This window comes from Aspergillus nomiae (assembly GCF_001204775.2).
Source record: "Aspergillus nomiae NRRL 13137 chromosome Unknown contig00016, whole genome shotgun sequence".
NCBI classification, from domain to species: Eukaryota; Fungi; Ascomycota; class Eurotiomycetes; order Eurotiales; family Aspergillaceae; genus Aspergillus; species Aspergillus nomiae.
Window position 1 is genome coordinate 30,076 of NW_015378071.1, and position 24,697 is coordinate 54,772.

General features: G+C 46.2%; 6 protein-coding genes across 6 annotated transcripts; 2 read left to right on the forward strand and 4 right to left on the reverse strand.

The window, feature by feature from the left end:
• Positions 1-4,498: 4,498 nt before the first annotated feature.
• ANOM_001792 (glycosyltransferase family 2 protein) lies at positions 4,499-6,251 on the forward strand (the record flags this gene model as incomplete). The annotated part of the gene is made up of 3 exons (XM_015547049.1): positions 4,499-5,139; positions 5,425-5,716; positions 6,138-6,251. The coding sequence occupies 3 exons, from the start codon at positions 4,499-4,501 to the stop codon at positions 6,249-6,251; spliced, it is 1,047 nt and encodes a 348-aa protein (XP_015411209.1).
• A 1,385-nt stretch (positions 6,252-7,636) lies between these two features.
• ANOM_001793 (uncharacterized protein) lies at positions 7,637-15,759 on the forward strand (the record flags this gene model as incomplete). Its single annotated transcript, XM_015547050.1, has 10 exons — positions 7,637-7,922; positions 7,986-8,761; positions 9,348-9,373; positions 9,618-10,855; positions 10,920-12,310; positions 12,384-12,737; positions 12,798-13,551; positions 13,884-14,771; positions 14,827-15,484; positions 15,548-15,759. 10 exons carry the CDS (start codon positions 7,637-7,639, stop codon positions 15,570-15,572), a joined length of 6,396 nt encoding a protein of 2,131 aa, XP_015411210.1. The 3' UTR covers positions 15,573-15,759.
• Positions 15,760-16,424: 665 nt separating this feature from the next.
• On the reverse strand, positions 16,425-16,775 carry ANOM_001794 (putative extracellular serine-rich protein; the record flags this gene model as incomplete). Its single annotated transcript, XM_015547051.1, has 1 exon — positions 16,425-16,775. The coding sequence occupies one exon, from the start codon at positions 16,773-16,775 to the stop codon at positions 16,425-16,427; it is 351 nt and encodes a 116-aa protein (XP_015411203.1).
• Positions 16,776-17,909: 1,134 nt separating this feature from the next.
• ANOM_001795 (uncharacterized protein) lies at positions 17,910-18,732 on the reverse strand (the record flags this gene model as incomplete). Its single annotated transcript, XM_015547052.1, has 2 exons — positions 17,910-18,453; positions 18,518-18,732. 2 exons carry the CDS (start codon positions 18,730-18,732, stop codon positions 17,910-17,912), a joined length of 759 nt encoding a protein of 252 aa, XP_015411204.1.
• A 1,012-nt stretch (positions 18,733-19,744) lies between these two features.
• ANOM_001796 (NAD-dependent malic enzyme) lies at positions 19,745-21,877 on the reverse strand (the record flags this gene model as incomplete). Its single annotated transcript, XM_015547053.1, has 7 exons — positions 19,745-20,082; positions 20,165-20,532; positions 20,600-20,866; positions 20,998-21,131; positions 21,180-21,308; positions 21,365-21,568; positions 21,632-21,877. The coding sequence occupies 7 exons, from the start codon at positions 21,875-21,877 to the stop codon at positions 19,745-19,747; spliced, it is 1,686 nt and encodes a 561-aa protein (XP_015411205.1).
• Positions 21,878-23,418: 1,541 nt separating this feature from the next.
• Positions 23,419-24,519, reverse strand: ANOM_001797 (NADPH:quinone oxidoreductase family protein; the record flags this gene model as incomplete). Its single annotated transcript, XM_015547054.1, has 2 exons — positions 23,419-24,420; positions 24,487-24,519. 2 exons carry the CDS (start codon positions 24,517-24,519, stop codon positions 23,419-23,421), a joined length of 1,035 nt encoding a protein of 344 aa, XP_015411206.1.
• Positions 24,520-24,697: the final 178 nt, after the last annotated feature.

Here is a 24,697-nt window from a genome sequence, read left to right on the forward strand (position 1 = left end):
CTGCCTATATACCATCAGCACGAGGCATGTCAACTGCCAAGGCTCCACTGGGTAGTACTGAACAACCATGCAAGTCAACTACTGTGCAAATCTGCTCCTTACTGAAAAAGGAGCTCGGGCCGCAGGTTCATAATGGTCACTCCTAGTAGTCGGGCGGAGAATTTAGATTGTTCTTTGAAAATTACCACGGCCTTGTCGGCGATTGGTCGGGTGGGCCGAACTCAAGCTGCGCTTACTGAGTCTTTACTAGTTGGTACTTGTTGTTTGCATTTTCTTTCTTCCTTTTTACCCTCCTCTTATTTACTCATTGATTTATTATTATTATTATTATTATTCTTCTTCTTCTTCTTCTTATTATTATTATTATCATCTGAAAAAGTTCATTACTCGCGGTAATGTTTATCCATCAACGCAACTTAGTCCTCTCTCACTAGGATACAAACGATCTTTGCAAGTGATGGACGCACTTTGATTGCTGGGTGGGACCATTTAAATTTCTTTTCTCTGGAGTATCCGCTGTTCAAGTCAGGCCTATTTTAAACTTCAGTCTTCACCTGTATGGAGGAACACTATTGTCTCTGAGAGGGTAACAAATTCATTGTGTTATCAACTCTACACCTCCCAGATCGATCAAGAACGGCATACTCCGTATCTTACTAGCCGGGGATTAGACTTACCCTCCTCTAACCCATTTTTATTTTTCATTTCCTTCCGCGCTTTTGCTTCCTCAAAGGTAGACAACATCAATGCTATTGCAATTAAAAGCCAGCAAGGAGCTCATAATATCTATGTTATCAGTAATGTATATCATGCCATGTTATTCGAAGTTGTTATTTTAACTTCGCCTAATATCGTTATTCCATACTTTCTTCTTGTAGCTCATGTCTTTCCACTCAGGCCCTCTTTTCCTCCATTTCCCTCTTTTCCTTTCTACACTTTTGGTTCCTTTTTTTATTTCTCCCATCTATACATAGCGGTGCGCTACATGTATCGCATAGATAGTTTTCGATGAACCGTCCTGATGCTGCTCTTACTAGGACTTAGTTACTTAGTACTTACTCCTACTATCGTTCGGTAACTTGTGCGTCAGGACTCAGGACCCATCTAACTTTGGAGCTAAAAGAACATCGGTGCCGGAGCCGACCTCATCTTCCACTGTTTAGTGGAAGCCAGCATCTGGGGAATGGGCTTGACTTCGTATCACATCCAACCTATGATGTTGTCGATGTCCTCCCCACCTAAGCTTCGTGATCCATAAATTCCTAGGAGCCAACTGTTGTGGGCAGCAAGTACAACAGCGAGCATTGCTAGTGGCTTAATACACGGGGTTGGAAGATCGCCGCTAGGATCACCGTTATTCTGAACGTTTTCGGTTCGAAGGCCCTTGGCTAGGGTAAATATTCACTACTTCCGTTCCTCATACTAGTTAAATTACCAAAGTTGTGAGGGCGACGAACATTTCCTATAACTTCCACATTTTATTTTTGTTGCCGCCCAATCTATTTCGAGTGGGGGAAAGACGTCAGAAGTACTTTTATTTTATCACTTACAGTGTCCCTCACCCAAACTAAGTTCGCTTGATAATAATGATGGTGTACTCCGTAAAGGGTGAAAGAAAGTTTATGTATGAGATATTATAAGCTTCTAACCTCCGCGCCCCGTTTTATTGGAGCGCAAAGGCCACACATATTACGACGGTTTTGACAAATAAGGACAAGTGGCCTAGCTTGGATTGCGTGCCTCGCTAATTAAATCGCTGTTTCCCACAATCTCATTTTTCCCGATACTATTGTTCCGTACATGTGGTTTTAAGTTGTACCATTTGTATTATCACAAGATTTCAAGCCGAGGGCTGCATACATTCTTTACACTTTAGTATTCTGTAATCTTGACTGCATTTGATTCTGTTGTAGTGAAATTCTGTTTCCAGTACTTGCGTGTAGGCAACCTGTTTAGCCTTTCCACTCTTGAATAAGATTCCTACTTCCACCCTTTTTTCTCTTTGAAGCAAAAGAAACAAGAAAAATCCGATACTAAAAAGAGTTAGCCTACAATGGCTGACTTCTCTGGCCATGACTGACTAGCACTGTGGGGATTAGTAAATGTAAAATTGTGGAAGTTTAGTACCCATGATTATCTGAAATATTTGGAGTTTCATGGGTAATCTAGCAGTCGGTTATCCAAGTCGGCTGAACAATTGGAGGCTCCTCGAATACCAAATACTCACATCATGAGGTCTTCATTAGCAAAGGTATACCCTCCTAAGACTCCTTGTGTTGAGTATCTGTGTTTGAATATATTTTTATTTTGGTCTATTTAGTTCCATTTTTCCTGTGTATTTTCTCTTCTTTCTGTATTTCTTGGTCTTACTCTGTTTATCCCCAATCCTTCCCTTTCTTTGGTACCTCTCCTACCCTTCGATTTTCGTTAGGGATACTGATGCTTCAATAATCCAATGGATCACCAATAGAAACTTAGTAGACTTTAGTATTGTGTGTTTGGGCTATTACAGAGGGAGGATTCATATCTAGTGGAATTTGTTCAACAGTTTTAATGTGTGATGCTGACACAGTTCCAGAACTGGCAATGAATAATATGAACTAGAATGTCAGCAAATGCAAAATATTCCCCACCAAGGTATTAAATATCAGAGAGAAAGACAGAGACCAAACCTCCTAAGAGAAGTTGTCAAACTTGAATAATCAACTTATCGTTCCCACTCGTTATTTCTAACAATTTAAATATATATGCGATAAAATAGAGAGTGGAACGTGAAGACTTTCTGACTCGAACCGACCGAGAAATCCACCTATGATTCTGCTTTGCTCAGTATACAACACGGGCTGGCCCATCGGTTCGTCAGTGTAATTACTTGTTAGGCTTGGTGGGTGAGCTACTTACTCCGTAGGTACTATGTTCTTATTACAGTTATAAATAACTGATACCATTGGGTTTTCATAACTTTTACAACAGCAGGATGAGTAAATTAGTGAGATATTTTAGGAATGGATAGCAATAATGGAACCGTTTGTTCCGTTCTAGGTACTACAAGTACGGCTAAATGCTATGGTTGAGTGTATACTTTACCTGAGGCAAATGATTGATGGCGTTATTCAAGAGTAGTAGAAGAAGTGAAGAATGTGGTGGAGAAACACACCAGATATTGAATCATAATATGTTGTGCATTATTCTTTTTTATTTCATATCTTACCTTAGAATCAGTATGTGTTCGACGATTCGAGAGCAATCACACTGTTGCTAACCGGAAAGTGCCCCCCTAATATCCTACCCTCATCGCGCTTAGGAATCATATCCACACACACACCACCAGTTGTCTCCACTCTCTGGCCCATGTCACTGCATACTCCGTAGTGCCTTAGCTGCATGGGCCGCCGCCAATCCCTTCTCCACTCTCAGCATCCCATCAATTCATCTAGATCCAGGGTCTCTGACGCACGAGGGAAAAATACACCTGCATGACACTCAAAATGACAAAGGAACTGGAGCACAGTCGTAACTTTTTTCTATTTCTTTTCGAGGATTGGCTCAATGGATTGTCTGGATGCGGCCTTGAACATGTGCCTTCCCTGGCATCTGCACCAAAATAAAAATTTCCCAGTGTTGTAGGTATTGATATTTTGCATTGGAAAAGCCAATTAGCCCAGACGAATTCCCCTTCCAGAGCTATATAGCTACCGAGGGGCATCTGTTAGTTGGAAGAACATTTGCTAACTCTCCAGTTCTTTTCCTCATTCATTCCCCCCTCCCCCCTTCTCTACTTCCCTTCACTCTAACCTTCCATCTCCCGTGGGAGGACCATCCATTCTTTTTTTATTCGTTGAATTTCCCTTACTGAACACGACCTTCCAATCCCCCAGTTCTACTTCTTTCATTGTTCCTATTCCCACTGCAATTAGAAGTTGATCCCGTAGTAGCAGTATTGCCGAACTGTCGATCGCATTTACCCTCCGGCTTTAGTCATTTTTGTGGCTTCGCGCACGGCTAAAACTCTCTATTCGAGGTGTGCCAGGAGAAAGATTTGTCAGGACAAGAAGAAAAAAGTGATGAAAAAATTTATGAACTCTGCTGGTTTCAAAAAACAAGTCTGAGTTTACTCACTGTCTTTGTGACGCCATGGAATTTCCATATATGCGAGTATTCATTGCTCTTTTGTCAGTAGTTCGACCTTTCCTTATTCTATTGTTGCGCTAGAATACTGTTTACACAGACCACTAATTTAGACGCTGAATAACTAACATATCGTTCACAGTGTTTACCGTTATCTTCGCCTGATTGTGAACCTTGTATCTTTCTGGACTTTCAAGCCCATTCTCCCACCAGAGAACCCGAGGTTGACCGCACAAGATGTGACTGTCATCCTTCCTACTCTTGAGGCTGCGGTGATGAGCTGGTTGAGACAATCAGAACAATTCTTGACAATCATCCTTATGAGCTCCTATTAGTCACCATCGAAGCAAATCGAAAGAGAGCCGAGAAAATGTTGAGCTTGATGCCTGCTTCAAAGTCGAGAATCCGGCTTTTTACGGTCACGCACCCTAATAAACGCCGCCAGATGACGAGGGCCATTCCAGAGGTCCGTACGCCTATTACTATCTTTGCTGATGATGATGTGAGTTGGCCAAACACAGTACTTCCATGGATTCTGGCACCATTCGAGAAGGATGAGCGATACGGAGGTGTAGTGACCTGCCAAAGGCTTCGTCGTGCTGCAGCACCAACATTCTCCCAGAGAATTTGGGGGTTTTTAGGAGCTCTTTACTTAGAGAGAAGAAACTTTGACTGCGCGGCCACGACGCATGTTGATGGAGGTCTTCCCTGTATGTCGGGGCGAACTGTGGCGTATAGAACGGACATTTTGCAAGACGAGGGCTTTACTTATGCTTTCACAAATGAGGAATGGTGGTTTGGCAGATATCAACTGAACGCCGACGACGATAACTTCATTACACGTTGGATGGTGTCACATGGCTGGGAGACCTTTATGCAGTACCACCCCGAAGCTGAAGTCCTGACTACCTTGGAAGATAACCCCAAATTTTTGAAGCAATGCGCACGATGGTCTCGGAGCAATTGGAGGAGCAACCTTACTAGTATGTTCCATGAAAAGCATATCTGGTAGTAAGTACTTCATTATATACCCCTTCCTCATCTCCCGGCTCTTCCTCCTGTTCTGGTATGCTGCCCACTTGAGAATATACCGGATCAAGTATAGATGCACGCTTTACAGCAGCCTTGCATTACGGCAGCGTAAGCAAACCGGCAGCGGTAGCTGGGTCCCTTAAGGGGCTAGTTTATCATTTGCAAGAGTCGTACGTAACTTGCCAATATGTGCAATGTCTGAATTTGGCAAACCATACGGAGAAAAAGCTTCCCCCAAGTCACACGCTAACAATTTGATACCAGTCGCCAGCCATGGAGCGCATACGCTGTCCATCTGACCACCTTGTCACCTCCGGCTCTCTTAGGCGACTTGCTACTCGTCCTCCTGTGCCACAAAGCCACGGCCTCTTGGGAGGAAGATTCACACGCACTCGCAATGCAAACCCTCGGGGTATGGATGTTTGTTAGCAAATTCATCAAACTTTTGGGGCATTATATCCGATACCCCGTTGACTTCTTACTCTTACCTGTGTCTATCCTCTTTGGGTATTTTCACGGAGGAATAAAGATGTACGCAGTCATGACTCTCAACGTGGTAAGTTACAAATTGAGATTAGCCTCCCTTTTTAGTTTCTCGAATCTCCAGCAGAATAGGCAGGTTGCAGAGCTCTAAGGTCTGTTTTGGAGCCTTCTGCTTGAAGTTGGGTTCTAGCCACTTCTCTGCTCAAGCAATCTGAAACCACTCATTCACCCCCGCCTCAAAATATGCGTTGGTCACGGGTCTCCTAGTTTTGTGCATATTTTGGGTCACGGTCTGTTTAACTTGTGTGGTCAGCCGTTGGTTGCCTCTTCCTTCGATTTTTCCATTTTCCTCTAGCCCCACCTCTGTTCTTTCTTTGGTCCATTTCCGCCTCCGCGAGTGTATACCTAGTACCAAGTTTCTTGTCCCCATTTGGCACACTCGGGATAATCATGTGAAGATTTCGCTAACACGGGCATTTCCCCTGTACTCACAGACCACATGGGGTAGCAGAGATGGTGCTGACGATTACGACGCTGAGCGTATGAAAAAGCGGACAGGCAGTGACCGTCCGAAGTCACCTTATTACCCGAAGTTCATCACCCAATAATTCTGGCTATGAGTGATTGATGGGGAATTGGTACCTCGTCCAACTTGTCACCATTGAATGTGCTCTGCAATTATCACCTGACGAACGAGGCATACCACCGATAACTCGATAGAGCCATCCAACCAATGTCCCATCTAGGTCATGGCGACATTTCCAAAATGTTGCTCTGTCCATGATCTAACTTCTCTTTTCTTTCATGCTTACGAAGGAATGCCTCGATGACAACGATGCAACTTGAGATTGAACAAAATGAGACCTGGAAGATTTAGAACTTCCAAGGTTCTCGACCTTCTTTGACCCACCTCTCTTGTCGGGTTTCTCTTTGGTTCTTCCTCGGTATCTGATTGCATTATATCTCGTTATATGATACTGCAGCACAGCTTCACTTTTTAATAACCCTTCTGCTGTCGCTCTCTCTTTATACGTGTTTATATTTTATTGTTTCTGCCTTCCCCTTTCCTTTAAACTTTCTCTTCCCCCCCTTTTCTTTCGAGACACCTAGGAACCCGCAGTGATCAGACTCAACAACGCAAGATGGGACAGAGATATTTTTTTTATCTTTCTATGGGCCTATTGACTCCCTACCCCGAATGCCCAATAAAACAAAGAGAGAAGGAGAATAAAATGGCGACCTGGAGATATTTTTGTAAATTACTAAGGCGTGGGCGAGATCGCCTACCACTCGTGCCACACCCCTTGTTTTTCTCATTTTCTTCATTCGTTAGAGCGGAGTTGGAGTTTGGGAGGCTTTCTGAAGTAAGAAATTTTCGCGAGCCTTTGGTTTGTTCATTTGTTATTAGTACCGTTCGGTGTAATTTCTAATGAATTGAACCTTCGCCATTGATGATTGACTGATTTTTATACCGTGCAATAAGCTACAAGTTAGTAATGATAAAGTTTGACTTTGAGAGGCTCAACACGACCGACATTCCAGGTTACTTGTGGATGGACAAGCTAAGGGGATATATCTAGAAACACCCACTATGAGTTTGTGTTTGCCATAATACACACACACACACACACACTATACATATATAGAACGTCCAGAACTTGACCACCTAATCTGTAATCTGTACTGGCCATTTTATAGTAGGCTCTGTGGACTATGTAATCCAGAGAAATTGAGTACTACTACCTCCGGAGTACACCAGTTCAAGTGTGGCGGAAGTGGCGAGCAGCACAGGGACCCGCTTCAACTAGTGCCTGAGGTAGCAACCCGACGCACATACTGTACTACTAGGACAAGCCTCACCTGGTAGTATCCTGTTTTCACGTACTGCACAGTATACATGCACCTATAGTTGCACATTAACTGTTTACTAAGCATTGCAGATTGCAATTTTCCTGCTACCTCCCTGGTACATAAAGGGGGTGTTGAAAACAAGATGCTGTGTTTTTCTCAAGCCCCCGGGGCTTTTTCACGGCGAATATTTTCGATCACAACGCGACACAACGTTGCGATGTTGCGCTCTTTGCACCTTTCCCCACCGAAGGCCGCCATTGCTCATCCAGTCACAGCCCATGGCCCTCCTCCGAAGGCTCCCTCCGTCGCTCCAGAGTACAATGAACTCACGAGACAACAAAATGGCAATGAGCTACACACTCGAACGGCAAAGCCTCCAACTCTCAAACAGAGGTTCTGGAAGAGCGTTGATGTTAAGATGAAGCCAGGTATTTTTTATAGTCTGTTCTATGTGTAAATATATGACTGATTGCATCCTTGTGGCCTTCCAGAAGGAGATTACCAAGTGCTGTTAGACACCAGGCCTGTTCGAACCCCTGCAAAAGATGTCCTCTATATTCCGCCAACAAAGCCTCACCTTGCGCATTTGATCGCTCTGGAATGGGATGTCATGACCTCAGCCCAGCAAGCTTTGAAAAATCATATGATTCCACTAACTTCTCTCGCTGCGCGAGCCGCGGACATTGCCCGAGAAGACGCGAACGGCGAGACGATTACAAGAGGCCAAATTGTGAAAACTGCAATGCGCTATCTAGAGACAGATACCTTACTTTGTTGGGTGCCAGAGAAGAATGACTACAGCATTGAGGAAGTTGACGAGCATGGTCGGAGACCAGAAAGTCTCCGAGAGGCCCAGATGAGAGTTGCGAAAAATATAATCTCTTTTTTAAGCACCATGGTGTGGCCTGGTATTGAGATTAGACCCATTTTGGATTCTGAGAGTATCCTGCCGGTGTCGCAAACTCAAGCCACTAATGATATTATTGAACAATGGATTTTCGGCCTACAAGCGCACGATTTAGCTGCTCTCGAAAGGGGTATTCTTGCTTCAAAGAGCCTACTGGTGGCTGTGAGGCTGGTATCGGAGTGGAGTGAAAATTTACGCCACGTACAACGACCGAATCAGAAGAAATTCGGTATCGAAGAAGCAGCCGAAGCGTCCAGTTTGGAGGTAAAGTGGCAAACAGATATGTGGGGTGAGGTTGAGGATACACATGATGTTGATAAGGAAGATTTGAAGCGACAACTTGGTAGTGTCATTGTCTTGGTGAGCGGAGTGACGAAATGACGAAGTTTTTGTCCTTTGACGCTGTATATTGTATCTATTTAGACGCCGAGTTTAGATTTTTTGGATAATCGTACATTATAATTACACATGCAACCATAATTTGCACATGGCAATGAGCCTGTTAGCTTTCTCTGAATAGATGCATGTGACAGCTTTCATAGCTTCTTACCCTGTTTTCCCCATCACCGAGCTACCGCTTCTTCATCTTCGTTGCCTTCCGATCCTACATTTGACTCCCAAGTGGAAGCCTAGAGCCGGCAGCCGTCATCTTTGGCGTCCTATGGGAGTGGCAATATAATTAATGTTTTTGGCTGGAAGAGATCCCACCGTCTGTCTTCTCGCCAAGGCGCGGGATAACAAAACCTGCTGTTAATTTGGGGCCCTTTGCGACGATCATCACGCTCCCACGAGTTGAATGAAAGTTTGACCTCACCAATCAACATTCTAGCGATAGTTCGTGACTTCCTAAATTAACAACCCCACGCCTTTCCTCAGCTGTCACCTCTCTTTCTATGCATCTTTCCCCGCAATACTTGGGGAGATTTAAAGTGTCGCTCGTGGCGAGAAAGCGATGACGGAGAAGGGTGCAGGGTAAGTTCCGCTGCGGCTTCTTGAAGTAAACGACCTTGGTTTCATGGATCATATGTCGAGGCCGTGTGTTGCTGTAGGCATACTTGGAGTCCTTGGCTTCAGATAGCCTAGTAGTCATTTATCGTTCAGATCATTTGACACTTGAACCTGGCGTTTTTCATCGCCTTCGCGATTCAAGGAGTGGCTCGCAGACCTTTTAGACCCTTTGGGTATTTTACTAATTCGTGTTGCCCAAATCCCTTAGGCATAAACGCTCCAGAAGTGCCTTGGCGCTTGCAATTCTGCACCGTGATAAATCGAGAGACGACCACGAGGGGACGCCTGGCCACGATAGTGGTTCGCCCGAATCTGTTACCTCCGCTCCAATAAACGATACGCCACATTTATCTGCTCTAGCTGTTACTCAAAGCTCAACCCATCGACAGTCCCGTCAAGAAGTAAACGCTCCCCTTATGTCGGACGAAAACGCTTTGGAGCAGGTACGCTCCAATCAAAGCGGTGATCATATCGAGAAGCTGGCTGCATTTACAACTGCAGACAGCATTAGTATGTCGCTAGACCAGTCTGTAAGGACATTTAGACTTTTTGAGATCCTGCGGAGTGGGGATACAACCGCGATATCAAAAGCTATCAAAGAGACTAAAGATCCTCAGGGAGCAAACAGTCTCTCCGGAACGACTATGCTCCATTTAGCGATCCAATGCGCCGAACCACAAGTTGTTGAATATATTCTTTCTAGCGGCTATGAACTCGATATCAACGCGCGTGATAGAGATGGTAATACACCACTCCACCTCGCCGCCCAGCTCGGAAGAGGATCATTAGTTCGTGAGCTACTGAATCGTCCTCCTCTCAATGACTCAGTTGTCAACTACCGTGGCCAAACAGCTCTAGATGTTGCCCGCACCCCGGAGATCTTTCAACAACTCCAGCTTGCACGATCGCTCTTCATTGACGGCAAGTCCCAAGAAATCCAGTCACTCATCTCCAAAGGTGACTATGAACAGCTAGAGAAGGTACTGGAAGAGCCACGGGTTGAAGGAATAATGGATATCAATAGTTTGGACCTGGTCACTGATACTGCTACGGTTCAGTCTGGCGGCACCCTGCTGCATGAGGGTGCCAGGAGGAAAGATACGAAACTCATCCAGTTATTACTGATGCATGGGGCAGATCCCTTCCGCCGCGACAAAAAGGGTAAATTGCCACAGGATGTCACAAAGGACGACAGGACACGTGCAATAGTCAAAAAGTCTCCCGCTGCTGTTATTGCTCAGCGCGGCATCCAAGAGAAGGCCATTCTTGGGACCAATTCGGGTCAAGGCGTTTTGGGCCGAGCCAGTGTAGGGGAGGCACCTTTTGCGGGAAAGGATTCTCGCGAAATGAGGGGTTACTTGAAGAAATGGACAAACTACACTAGTGGTTATAAACTGCGGTGGTTTGTACTCGAAGACGGCGTTCTTAGCTATTATAAGCATCAAGGTAAGCAACGAGAGATGCCCCAAATTGTTACAACCATCATTGGTGTCTAACTTATTTTGATCAGATGATGCCGGGTCTGCATGTCGTGGTGCTATTAATATGAAAATCGCTAAACTCAACATGGACTCGCAAGACAAGACTCGATTTGAAATTCATGGCAAATCATCCGTCAAATACCACCTTAAAGCTAATCATGTTGTCGAGGCAAAGCGTTGGTTCTGGACTCTCAATAATGCTATACAGTGGGCAAAAGATGAGGCAAAAGAGGAAGAGAGACGCCAATCTCGGCATGCCGAGGTGCTCCGTCAAGCCAAGATTGAACAGATTGAGGGACGAACAGCTGATAGCTCATCCGATTCACCCTGCCTCGCTGCTACCAAGTCTAGCGGTAAGGGCCTTACTGCTCCATCTCTAGGTGTTCCAGGTAATAGTGTCACGAGACATAGCGCGCAGGCGTCTCGCACAACACTGGAGAGCATACCCGCAGATGAGGAAGGCTCTTTCCAAGGATCATACGACCAGGGTGTTCTGCAAAATGAGGTAAATCGGGTGGCCAGCCATGTAACCACTGTGCCCGAAGGCGAGGGTGATGATGATGATTATGGTGATTATGCGTCCAGCCGGGAGGTGCCAATGGCTGATAAAGACGCTTTGAATATCACTGCGCAGTCTGCAAATCTTCAACTTGATATCCTCGCAAGTGTAGCGTCCTCACTGCAAACTGAGAAGTCGAGAAACCCAAACTTGTCGCTCGCGGACTCGGCAGTTGATCAAGCTCTAGCTGCTTATGGAGCAGCCGTGAGTAGTCTCCAGGGGCTAGTGCAAAATCTCCTCAAGATATCCCGGGATCGCGATGCCTACTGGCAGTATCGATTGAATAGGGAAGCACATCTCCGTAAGATGTGGGAAGAAAGCATGGCACGAGTTGCACAGGAACATGAAGAGCTACAATCAAAGATGGGAGAGTCTGAGGAGAAGCGCCGACGTACGAAGCGTGCCCTCAAGGAAGTCTTAGAGGTCTCGTCAGCAGCCACTAGTTGTGCTGTCGGTAAAGCGCCATCTCGCATGGCATCTACAGGCGAAGAAGATGACGGGACTGACGAGCGGATAGAGGCACATGCTTCAGGAGCTGAGAGTCTTTCTCAGGCTGACGAGCAAGAAGCAGGGCGACCACTTCGTCGTAAGAAGTCGACTCTTTCTCAGATCAGTGATCTGTGTGATTCAGCATCGGATAACGAGGACGAATTCTTTGATGCGATTGACTCCGGGGAAATCGAAGTGGAGAACTTAGCACATACAGAAGCAAGTACCGAAAAGGAAAAATCGGTGGGAGAAAGAACCGAGTTGAGGGCCATAAAACGGCTGGAAATAGCACCATCGTTCAAAGGATATGAGGAACCCATCCGAACGAAATTGAAGATGGATTATGATAATCGGCCAAAAATATCCTTGTGGGTGAGTGATATTTAACCACTACCAAGCTAGTAAGCAACAGGCGACGTTTTACTTATTATCATCATCATCTTAGGGTATTTTGAAATCGATGATTGGAAAAGACATGACCAAAATGACTCTGCCGGTTTCCTTCAACGAACCCACGTCTTTACTACAACGTGTGGCTGAAGACCTGGAGTATGCGGATCTTCTTGATGTGGCTGCTGATCGATCTGATTCAATGGAACGCATGGTGTACGTCGCTGCCTATGCGGCGAGTGAGTATGCCTCGACAATAGGCCGTGTTGCCAAACCGTTCAACCCTCTTCTGGGGGAGACATTCGAGTATGTCAGGCCCGATAAAGGCTACCGGTTCTTCGTTGAGCAAGTCAGCCACCACCCGCCAATTGGTGCTGCCTGGGCGGAATCGCCAAAGTGGGATTATTATGTAAGGGTCAAGCCATAGGATGAAAGTGATATGTCACCACACTGACAAGAGTTTCAATAGGGTGAATCAGCTCTTAAGTCCAAGTTCTACGGGAAATCCTTTGATATCAACCTTCTTGGAACCTGGTTCCTGAAGCTACGCCCTGCTTCGGGTGGCGAAGAGCTCTACACGTGGAAAAAAGTCACCTCGTCTGTCATTGGCATTATTACTGGTAACCCGACAGTTGACAACTATGGGTTAATGGAGATCAAGAACTGGACGACCGGTGAGGCCTGCTATCTTGATTTCAAGCCAAGGGGCTGGAAAGCCTCGTCTGCCTATCAGGTGGCCGGTAAGATCGTAGACAAGGACGGATCCCCGAAATGGAGCATTGGTGGCCGTTGGAACGACAAGATTTTTGCTCGCCATACTCCTGGATATGAGATGGACGTATCCAGTCAAGATCCGGAGTCGTCTAAGGCGTTTTTGGTATGGCAATGCCACTCCCGCCCAAGTGGTATCCCGTTCAACTTAACGCCTTTCGTTATCACGTTGAATGCCCTTCCGGAAGATCTGAAACAGTATCTCCCCCCAACTGACACCCGACTTCGGCCCGATCAACGTGCAATGGAGGAGGGAGAATACGATATTGCCGCTAACGAAAAGCATCGAGTTGAAGAAAAGCAACGAGCCAAACGAAGAGAGAGAGAGACAAAAGGAGAAGAGTATCAGCCAAAGTTCTTCATTCGGAAAAAGTGCCCAATTACTAGTGAAGAGTATTGGGCGCACAATGGGAAGTATTGGGCTGCCAGGGAAGCACAGGACTGGAGTATATGTGAGGACATCTTCTGAGGATGATATCTATGCCGCACTTCGGTGGTTTTGGGTTCAATCCTACAAGCAGTTCTAGTAGTCTTTCAATGTGTCACAGCCTTGTTTCGTGATTTTATTTGGGTACAAAGATTTTACTCGAGTGGGATCATATGATCATCAGTAATTAATAATGGGCACAAAGTTATAGAAATTCACCCAAAGGCCCTCAGTAATATGGATCTAATTTGGATTTCATGACCCTTTGATCACGTGCCAATGCGGGATCGTTCCTCAGAAAGAACAATTGCCAACTCTCCGCATCAGCAGATGATTGCTACTTGGGTCGTCTTCTAGCAACCATCACAATGACTGGCGAATATACCTGTGGACGTTGTCTACAGGTGCTCCGGCGAAATGTTGCGGCTCATGGCCCTATGATTCGATTGCAGACGGCATATAACCCAAGGCGGACATACAGGCCATCGGTCTCCCTCGTGCGAAGCTTTGGTTCACGAAGTGACAGTCGCTTCACATCCAAAAGTCTCCAAGGCCATATCAAGCGGGCCACTACGCCTTTGTCCTTTAATTCCAATGCTATATCACACAACTTTCCGCAATGTGTGCAGCGAGCCACGTCCGCCACGTCGACTTACTCGCCAGAAACGCGTGCTTTGCTGCAACCAAACAACTTGTTCCATCCATTTTCTCGGTCGCCTTCACCTTCGATTCGGCAACGTGCTGCGTTTATCAAACAAAATGCCTTTTGCCCTCACCCTAGTCACCAACAGACCCGTGCACCAGTCTCCCCACATGACCCCGAGTCGCGAAAGGGCCAGCAAAGCACGAGTCCCCCAGCCCATTCACATTTTGAATGCCCTGACTGTGGTGTCCCAATCTATTGCTCAGAAGGCCACTGGATGGATGATTTTGAGGCACATTTGGAGATCTGTGAGACCATCAGACAGATAAACGAGGATGATCACGATCTCCACTCTGGTCGGTTTTTCCCCGAGTTTTCTTATCCAGGTCTTCAAGATGATAACTTCGTCATCAACATGACGAACTGGGACACATTTTTGTATACGCGAGAGTTCGATGCGATCAACCATGATCGGAGTATGCGACAAGTGACTAGGATGCTCACTTACCCTCTTACTATTGGAAGTGTCTTGCACGAGCTGAGCCCTTACAGCGTTCGGAAAGGTGGTAGACTTACAGTCGAGGGGCTCAAGAGCGTGAGCGGTAAGTTATCCTAGATCAATACGAATGAACCCACCTACTGACCCTGTCCATTCAGCGCTTCGATACACTCTACACCCTCCTAAGACTGGAGAAGGAGTTGATATTCAAGGATTGCGCTTGAAGGCCCCACCGATTAGGATATTCATTCTGGGGGCACGTGCCGAATCTTCTCTGCCTCGTGAAGTCTGGCTTCAGCTCAGTTACATCTTCCCACGATCCCTCATCCATTTAGTTTTTATTGGACCAGAGAGCATGGCCAACCGAGACGCTGAGTTCCCACTTCCTGAACGGACGGCTGAGAACCCGTTCGGAGGGATCGTGGAAGATAGACTTGGCGGGCAGATGAAGATTACAACGTACGTCGACTACTTCCACACAATGTACAAAGCACAATATTTCCAGCCGTTCGATCCATATTTAGATTGCATCATGCTCTTCCACCCTGGTCTCGGACACCCGGCCAGCTCCCATGAATGGGAAGAAACGCTACCACAACTACTAGAGACAAAGGTCCCGATTATCAGCACTGGCTATACGCAGTGGGATATGGAGAGGGATATCAATTGGGTCCATGAGAAATGTGCAGGTGAATTTGATATCTTGTTGGAACCAGGCGAAAACATCTTTCGCAGTCTGAGGTGGGACCTTAATGACTTAGACCCTCATGATGTTTCTTGCGGAAACTGGGGGTTATGGGCATTCAGAGGGAAGAGGTTCGTTATATATATCCCTATCAGCACCCTTCTATGTTTGTCTGCTAACCAACTCAACCACAGATACGAGGCGACGCTCAAGGGTTAAAGAGCTCTCCTTCGCGTGTATATTTACCAGACGTCTTGGTTGTACATCAAATGGCCATTTGACCAACATGGCTTGATTAGGGTTGAAGGAACAAGAGTTCCCAATCTATGTCCTATACTCAGCCTTTATGGTTCGATTTCCATAAAATCCTTGTACTATTGTCCATATGTTATCTAATATTGTGCCAAATAGAAGTATTTCTTTTGAACATCATATGACAATCGACTAATCCTTACTAGTGCGTAAATACTAGAACATTGTATTATATAGTAGCATAGTCGGAGGCAACATCTCGAGATTAAATTAAGCATGAGCAAGGCAAGTTTCAATCATCGGCAGTCCATTCAGTCCTACACTCGTTACCTCGAAACATGAACTGGGGCCGGGTGAAGCCAAAAGAAATCCAATAAAAGATTTTCAAGATCAAGAAAGAAAAAGGGTATAAAGGTCGAAATCGTAATATGGGTGACAGGGAATTAAGCTATCAACGAGGCTGACAATCAAAATTCGAATCACAGTATAGTAAAAGAAAAGAAAAGATGGCGACCCGTCCCAACAAATGATGGACACCATCATGTAGAACCCCTAGTCTTGGCTGAAGCTGCTCAGGAGAATCGCATGAGTAATGAGACAGGTATAGGGAAGTCAGTTGGCTTTGGAGGAGTAGTTGATATGCAGTTGGGTTTGCCAACTCCCTATTGGTATTATCGTTTCTCTATGCTTGGCCCACAAAGCACATCAATCAAGTGTTCAGAAGCAATACAGATGGTGCTACTGCAGTCATATCGGTTCATTGACAGAGACATGACCATTGTCGTCCATGCGCGTTGCTTTGAACTGCTCTCAAGGCCTTTAGAGCACTATGAAGCCAGCAACAGCGACAACTCCCGCAGCCATTGCATTAGGGAGCTTAATGGCAGAGGCACCACCAGTAGCCTGGGGGACGATATACGATGAGGGTGTCACAGAAGGAGTCGCAGAAGGGGTCTTGGAAAAGAGTGGAGTGGAAGACGCCCTAGCGGAGCTGGAAGGAGTGTGGGTTGAGAAAGCAGAAGAGCTGGGAGACGCCGTAGAAATCGGCGCCGGGTTCGAAGTCGTTGCAGGAACGACCTGGATGGTGAGGGTCTTGGTTGGCGCATCCTCTCCGAGGGCGACAGGCGCAAGAGCGGCGGTGATGATGAGAAGAGCCTTGCTGAACTGCATCTTGACCACAACGGGATAAAGGGCTCGAATGGCTGTGTGGTGTGCGATTTCAATTGGACTGGCTTTGTTTTGAATCGCGTGAGGGCGGGAAGGCGAAAGAAGTGCGAGATAGTAGTATATGTATTTTGTTACTTTTCTGGGTTTTGTACGTTGGTTAAAAGAGTGAATGGAGCTGGAAATGAGTGACAGCTCTTGTGTATAGTTGAGAAGAGGCAAGATTAAATGAATGGCAAGCACGCTGCTTTGATGAAATCAAAATGAAGGAGCGACTGGGGGGGGGTAAAAGGCGAGGGAAAAGGGGTTCAGACTAAAGAGAAACGGGGCGTCTATAACGGAAAGGTAGGGTAAATATTCCAAGCTCGGCCACTGTCCGCAGACCCCGAGCGTGTCATTTTATTACCTAAACAGCTGGTCTGTCGACTAGCAGGACACCGTCGTAATACATTCATTCATTTGTCCATTCGTATAGGAAACTCTGATTGCAAGGTGTCGATCTCTTCACTTGGCGCGTCCACTACTGTGAAGTTGCTCGTACCTGACTAACCCGTTAGTTCAGTTTCTGGAACCATGGAAACACCAACTAAGCGGGCGAGCAATTCAGGTACCTGTAGGGGTTTCCCTTGCTCCACACCGAAATATGAGAGCTATTTGCAGCAGCTAGACTCATTATCGTGAAAGGTCTTTCTCTCTGACTTCGTGGGACATACATTTTTGTCCTTCTTTGTTTATACACGGACAGGGTAGCATCAGATAAACTTTTTGAGGGGCTTTTAGGGACTCTGTTTTTGAGGCAATTTGTCTCCGAACGAGTCTAGTGGGGAAGTTTCGACTACTTTTGAACGAAATTTGTTGCGGCGGGTCGTAGGATCACGAGCCAAGGCTGTCCAAAAAGGGGTCTTACGAGGAGTAACCTGACAAGACCAAGTATCTCATGAAAAAAAGGTTTGTATCATTATGAACAATCAATGTGCCCCCATCCAACGCCCGAGGGTGGGTATCAAATAAGGCCAGGAGATGTGTGAATGAGAGCCCTCTCCCACTCACCAAAAGAAGAAGAAAAAGACAGCAGCTACCATAAACTGCTCTTGGGAGGACTGTAAGATATTATCCCAATGGGTAAGCCCAACGGCGGCATCACAGACCCCAAATGGTACTGGCCACCAAGGCGACCATTGACCAATATCCACTGATCTGAATCCCCGTCCGAGCAGCGCCAGAAGGTGTAGATGCGTCCGCAACAGTCGTCCCATTAGGCAACGTACCATTGATATAAATGGTCTCAGTGCCATTGACTTTGACAATTTTAGCGACACTGGAATTTGTAGGTTGGGTGCCGTTGAAAATAGATTCGTAATACGATCTATCCGAATTGTCATCGCATGCACATTCTGCGTATTTTTCGCACAAGCAGACTACCGGCATCGATGCGTTATGGTGTGTGATCTGGTCCACATATTGATAATGGTAGTTATATGGATAGGCGTAAGCTCCGTACAGCCAGATACCGCCGAAGAATGCCAAAGCAGCTGCTGGGAGTATCACAGGCGCTACTCCTAGTGGCGATAGAGCACCGGAGGTATAGGGAGTGCGAGCACCGCCCGCGTAGTAAGTACCTCTACCATAGGTGGGCTGTGGCCCTGACCCACTGCGAGAAGAGCCGCCGGAGTTGCTAGATGAGCTGCATAAAAAATGACGGGTTAGTTATTAAAGCTCGTGTCGCTTTAGGAATTTGGGACACTTACCCTGCTCTTGATGTAGAACCGCCACTACCTCCTCGCCCACCACTTCCACCACCACTGCTTCCCCCTCGTCCTCCTCCACCACCACGCCGTTTTTCTAAATATACGGGTTCATGAGATCTAGGTACAAGAACCACGCCTTCGGCTAGATCTGACTGTGGGATACTGAGGGCTGCAGTCGGGAGAAGGAGAATGACACTTATGAAGGCAACCTTCATTTCCCTCCCTCTTTTTGATGCCGGAAAACCGATGATCTTCTTGAGTTGGGAGATTGTTGTTGGGCTTTATCAACGTAGGCTACTATAGCGGGCTTTTGGATATAGAGCGGGAAGAGATGCTTGAAAGATTGAATCGCATGACCTGCTAGCGAACAAGGATAAAGGGGTAGTTAGGACAGGATAGTAATTTTATATTTTTGCGAACCAACCTTTATTGTGAAAAATATCATGATTGCGTAGTATGGAGGAGAGGTCGTTTAAGGGACATGACTTCACCCTGAAAGTTAATGTCCATAAAATTACGGGTAGTTAAAGGAGAGCTCCATCGATCATTGGACCGAAAAAAAACCAAGCCACACTCGTATCGTCGGATTTACACTGCCTTTCCCCCCGCAGTTTCTCCTACTACGAGTATGTAGCACCAAGGCGGTGCAGGTTAGAGCCGCATTGTCTCACTCCAGAAGGGGTGTACCGGAGTCCACACCTGTTCTTTCCTTTAATGCCAATCTACGGCTTCCAGGCCGATCCTGGATCCGCCACAGCCCATTGCCAAATCAAGTGGTTCTGCGAGATGATGGATTAGACTGTTTACTACAGCTTCATAGCCACTATTCAATGGTCATGAGTGCAGTGATATACATATATAGTTTACCTCAGCAAGCTCAGGCGGTTCGCTTCATGAAGCCGCTAATTTTATAATCGCATATTATGATGTTTGGCATATATGTTGCCCAATAATATGGTACTAAACCCAGACAGACTAGTGCGCTTTCGGAATTTGCATAATTATGAGCTAGGTCTAATGCGGACTTTTACTCAACCAGAGTGTCTGCAGAGATAAATATACAGTACGAAAATCGTATGTCTAGCTTGACCACTATAAACACACAGCCCGTTCTTACAGCGCTACTCCCTTGATGCTGATTGCCCACTCCGTTCAGCGTGGAAATATTCCCATCCCCACAGTTGCGAGAGGAAGGGCATGTGACGAGGTACATGCATACACCAGAATTTACTTTTGCCCTGCCTTTACAAGCGGCCTATAAATGGGCTCCCACATCTGCATCCGGATCCACTCCTCCAAATCTTTCTCATGGTTGGGAATTCCTTTCTCTTGGGCATATCCTTCCTCAATTGCTGTCTCGATGACTGCCCGAGCAATATGCACGCTAATCTCGCGTACATGCTCAACATCGGGAAGGAGAGGCCGGTTTGGATCCTGTAAAGCCGGAGACTGAGAAGCTAACGCTCTGGCGGCTGCCACCAACATTTTGTCAGAGAGGATCCGCGTCCGAGATAGAACCACCCCAAGGCCGATGCCAGGAAAGCAGGTTGAATTGTTGCACTCCGCTAATTAGAGTGATGCTTGTGTTAGCAGAGACTGAGAATAATAGCCTTGTATTGCCTTGAAATATGGCTGCATATCACTCACCAACTTCGTATTCTACTCCGTTACGCTCAATAGGAGGGAATGGACTCCCAGTGGCCATCAAAGCTCGACCTTCCGTCCAATAGTTGATGTCCCCTGGTGAAGCTTCGTGTAATCGTGTAGGGTTGCTTAAGGGAAATATGATAGGATGTTCAACGTGCTTTGCCATCTCCCGAATAATGTCTTCTGTGAAGGCCTTTGGCTTCGTTGACGTGCCGATCAGGACATGCGGCTTTACCTCCTTTACAATTGAAAGTAAATCTGTGCCCTTCTCCTTGGGCCACTCGTTGTCATCCCGCGCAAATGGTGCTTGGGCTACGGTAAGTTGGTCACCAAGAGACTTGAGCAAAATACCTGGCTTATCTAGACACCTTTCCATTGAAGTTAGCTACCATGCCACCATCCAACCATCAGTATGACCTCTTACAAAAGACGCACCATATCTGTGCTGAAGCTTCTTGCTTTGTTCTGCCAGTGTCTGTAGCAATGGTATCGGCGACTTGCTTCGCAATTCCAGTACCAGCTGAGCCCGAGCCAAAGATAATTACACGCACATCTGCTAACTCGATGTTACCGACACGAAAAGCCGCCATTAAAGCCGCCAGAGTCACGCATCCTGTTCCTTGAATATCATCATTGAAACAGGGAATATGTGTTCGATACTGATTTAGAAGTCTGCTGGCATTATGGAGGCCAAAATCTTCGCTGGATGGGTGTCAGTTTATTTCCAGAGGCTCCAGAAGAGAGGATATGAGGAGGAGGGACAGAAAGGCTATTAGAAAGGGGCATGGGTGCTAAGGAAAAGAGGCAAATGGAGCGTTTAGATCAATACGAACAAATGGATGTAGGCTTTAGGAAACAATCTCCTGGAAGTTGTCACAAACTTTGCCACAAACCGATCGTATTCCTCGCCTCTGACACGCGGCTGTCGAAGGCCCAGGTACAACTCATCGTCGAGTAAATCTTTGTTCTGCCATCAACTTAGCCCGGTACTTATGAGCTGCTATGATGACCATACATCTGTGCCGCAATCTAGAACTACGGGCAGCTGTCGAGAAGGGTGGATTCCAGCACATAATGTTGCGAGGACCAGCTTGGCAACAGAGATTAATATGGATCCGACACCTTGGTCTCCGATGCCCAGTATCTGCAATTGAAAGCGTGAGAGCTGCTCTTAGGATCTAAGAGAAGAATGTTCCTTACTTCCTCACCATCACTAACGACGATGTAATCAACATCTATGCCGCGACCAAAATTGCAAAGGCATTCTTCAATTCTATCCTGGTCTTTTATATTCAAGAAGCAGCCCTCTGGCCTTCTAAATAAACGCGAGTAATTCTGAATTGCATCACCCTCTGTGGGTGTGTATATCACACTGAACATCTCTTTCAGATGGGTTTGTATCAACTGTGACAGAGAGTTAATCTAACCATTCAGGCTTTCATGGAAGCTGATGACACATTAACGTACTTTATAGTATAGAACTTCATTCTGTGCCTTCATGCTTGCCATGAAAGTATTTTTCGCCAAAGAATCGGGACGGCTCTTGTATTGTTGAAATGCCCGCTGGACTTGCTCTTCCAAAGTTTGGATGTTAGGAGGCAATAGACCATGCAGCTTGAAAACCCTCCGCTCTTCTTCACTGAATGCAGAGCCTTTATTAAACTGGCATGACGCCATGACATCCCTACCCTGTGATTTCAGTACATCAGCCATCCTCTGCGTTGGGAACTCAATTCATTGACAATAGGAATTACCTCATATGGACACTCTAGCGGCCCAAAAGCTGCACGTGGGTGATGGCTAAACCTGGACAAATGCTTCGACATGGGCATGTTCAATAGTCAGATAACTGTGAACAGTTACTATATAACAAGGCAATTGCAGTGTTGCACCGAGTGATATATTGTCACCAACGGCCAGGATTCGGAATATATGCTTTCATATATAAGCTGAAACAGCTCTTGCGATAGCTGGATGGGTTGGTGGGGAGTGCGTGCCGATGACGTAGAGGACCACTCAAGCCGAAGTTGTTCATACTACTAGTAGTAGTATGTAGTACTGTTACAAGCGACACCGGTATCTTCTAAGAAATACTGACGGAGAATCTATCTAATTATCCTGAACTATCTAGGGGCCGTCTTCTGCTTACACATATATCCTAGCTACCTGCTTCTTTTTTCTTTATTTCTTTGTCTGCTGGATCATGCCATTGTGGGCAGCTTACCTAAAGTGGTATTTTGGTGAATACTTGGGCAGCCATACTCAACATCTTCTGCACTAGAGTTTTATTACCGGTAATCGCACTTGAGGAGGCAAGCATTAAACAGGGATATAATAGCTCCACTGTAGGTTTCCGACCAAGTACGTAAGTCGTAGGAGGTCTTGGGTCAAGTATATAGTGCAACAACGCGATTTTGCTGTTCTGATAGCAGACCCTCGTCAATATTTGCGTACTGTCTTTCCAGATGTACTAATAATTAGGACAATATCGACAGTAGCAGGTTTATGAGCATGCTACTTATGACTCTTACAGAGTTATCGAGATAGAACAACACTACAGTGTTATCGACCAAAATATCACGTGGCGATAATGCACAAAACACAGATGGTGATCCTGATGACTAAGCTCTAACCGAGGAGCTAACTAGTTAGTGGAGAGACCGGCAAACAAAATCAGAGTCCCAACAAAATCTTCACATCACACACCACCATTCGCATGCAAGTCGATGTCCAGCTTTAATGTTGATCTGGAAGGCGGCCAAGAAATTTCAATCCTGCAAATCAAGGTCCTCAATGTATCCAGACCATTACACGAAAACCGCCACGAGCCAGTGTTCATGCAAGACGCTTTCCCATCACTTCTTTACTAACACTGTCGTACCATACGGAGTATATTGCAACTACACAATCCAGCTGCCTCAAGTCTATGCGGTCTATGAATCCATTTGGACAAGTTGATTGCTAGACTATTATCACGGGCCCTTCATTGAAGGACGGTCTTCACATGCCATGTCTTGTGGCTGTGCTTCCGACTGGAGCTGGGTTGTAAGGATCCATCTCGAGTTCCTATTTTCAGTTGCTAGAGAAAAGCACAGGGCCTTCATAGTTCATGTTGCTCGCGTTCTATTTCATACGAGAGCATGACTCCTTGCGCACCTACAGTATACGTTTAAGAATAATATATCTGGATGTACATCAACTGCTCAACATGAAAATTTTCTATACTACACGCAAATAGTAGTAGCTGTTCATCCTTACAACTTACTCCTTGCTTCATCAATAACCTTAACAACCACTTTACCCCAGGTTTCCCTTCCTCCAAGCGCTTGCAATGCCCTGGGTACACTCTCTAGCCCCACAAAACTTTCATCCTTAAAAGCTGTCCCCTTAAATTTGCCTTGAGCCACGAGGTCAAAGATCCCATTCCAAACAGTGCCGACGGTGCCCTTCTCAAACTTGGCATACTGCCCCCAGTGCAGCCCCACAATGCTCACATTTTTCAGAAGCACCCGATTCAGCGCGACTTTCTCGATCTTGCCCGCTGCGAACCCAATAACTAGTAGGCGTGCATTCCATGCGACACATTTCAAACTGGCATCGATCATACCCACAGGATCATAAACAATGTCCACACCTGCCTTCCCATTGCCAGTTCGATGTTGCGCACACAGCTTCTTCACTTCTTCAGGCCAGCCCGCATTTCGGTAGTCGATGACATGGTCAGCCCCGAACTCTCGTGCGATCTGCCTTTTGCGTTCTGTGCCAGCAGTTGCTATTACCGTCGCGCCTTTACCCTTCGCAATCTGCACAGCAGCTAATCCGACCCCACCGGCAGCAGCATGGACGAGGACCCAATCCCCTGGCTGCACGTTTGCTCGGTGCACTAAACCGCCGTACGAGGTAGGTGCAGTGACGAAGAGTCCAGCTGCGTCATCAAAACTCCACCCATCTGGGACAGGGAGTAGAGTATGCTCAGGGGCGAGGATGTGGGTAGCGTAGGCCCCCTGTGTGGCGCCGAAGACACGATCGCCGACTTTGAAGCGCGCTTGCAAGGAGGATTTGGACGTTGGCACGGCTAGAACAGTTCCGGCAAACTCGGCACCTCCGATCCACGGGAGTGGAGGTTGGTGTTGGTATTTTCCTTGTATCTGAAGGAGATCGAAGAAGTTGGTACCCGCTGAGTGAATCTCAATTAGGTAGTCATTGGGGGATGGGGCTGGGGTAGGAAGTGTAGTGATTTGTAGATCCAGAGGCCCCTTTTCAAACTTGATCAGTAACGAATCCATGACCAAAGATTACCTGGTAGATATCCGTTCGCTTACCTTGACATATTCTTTGACCTGAATAGCACGCATATTGATGGATGATTGGAAACAATGCAATGACGATGATATACGTTAGGTTAAGGTTGTGAGAGGGATGGGAATGGCAGCGAGGGGCTTTAATTAGAAAATTAGCAGTGAGTTTAGATGGAATTCTAGGAATATAACGAAGTTTGTTCTGTAGCAGGGAATAGGTTTACAGAGGAGCGCT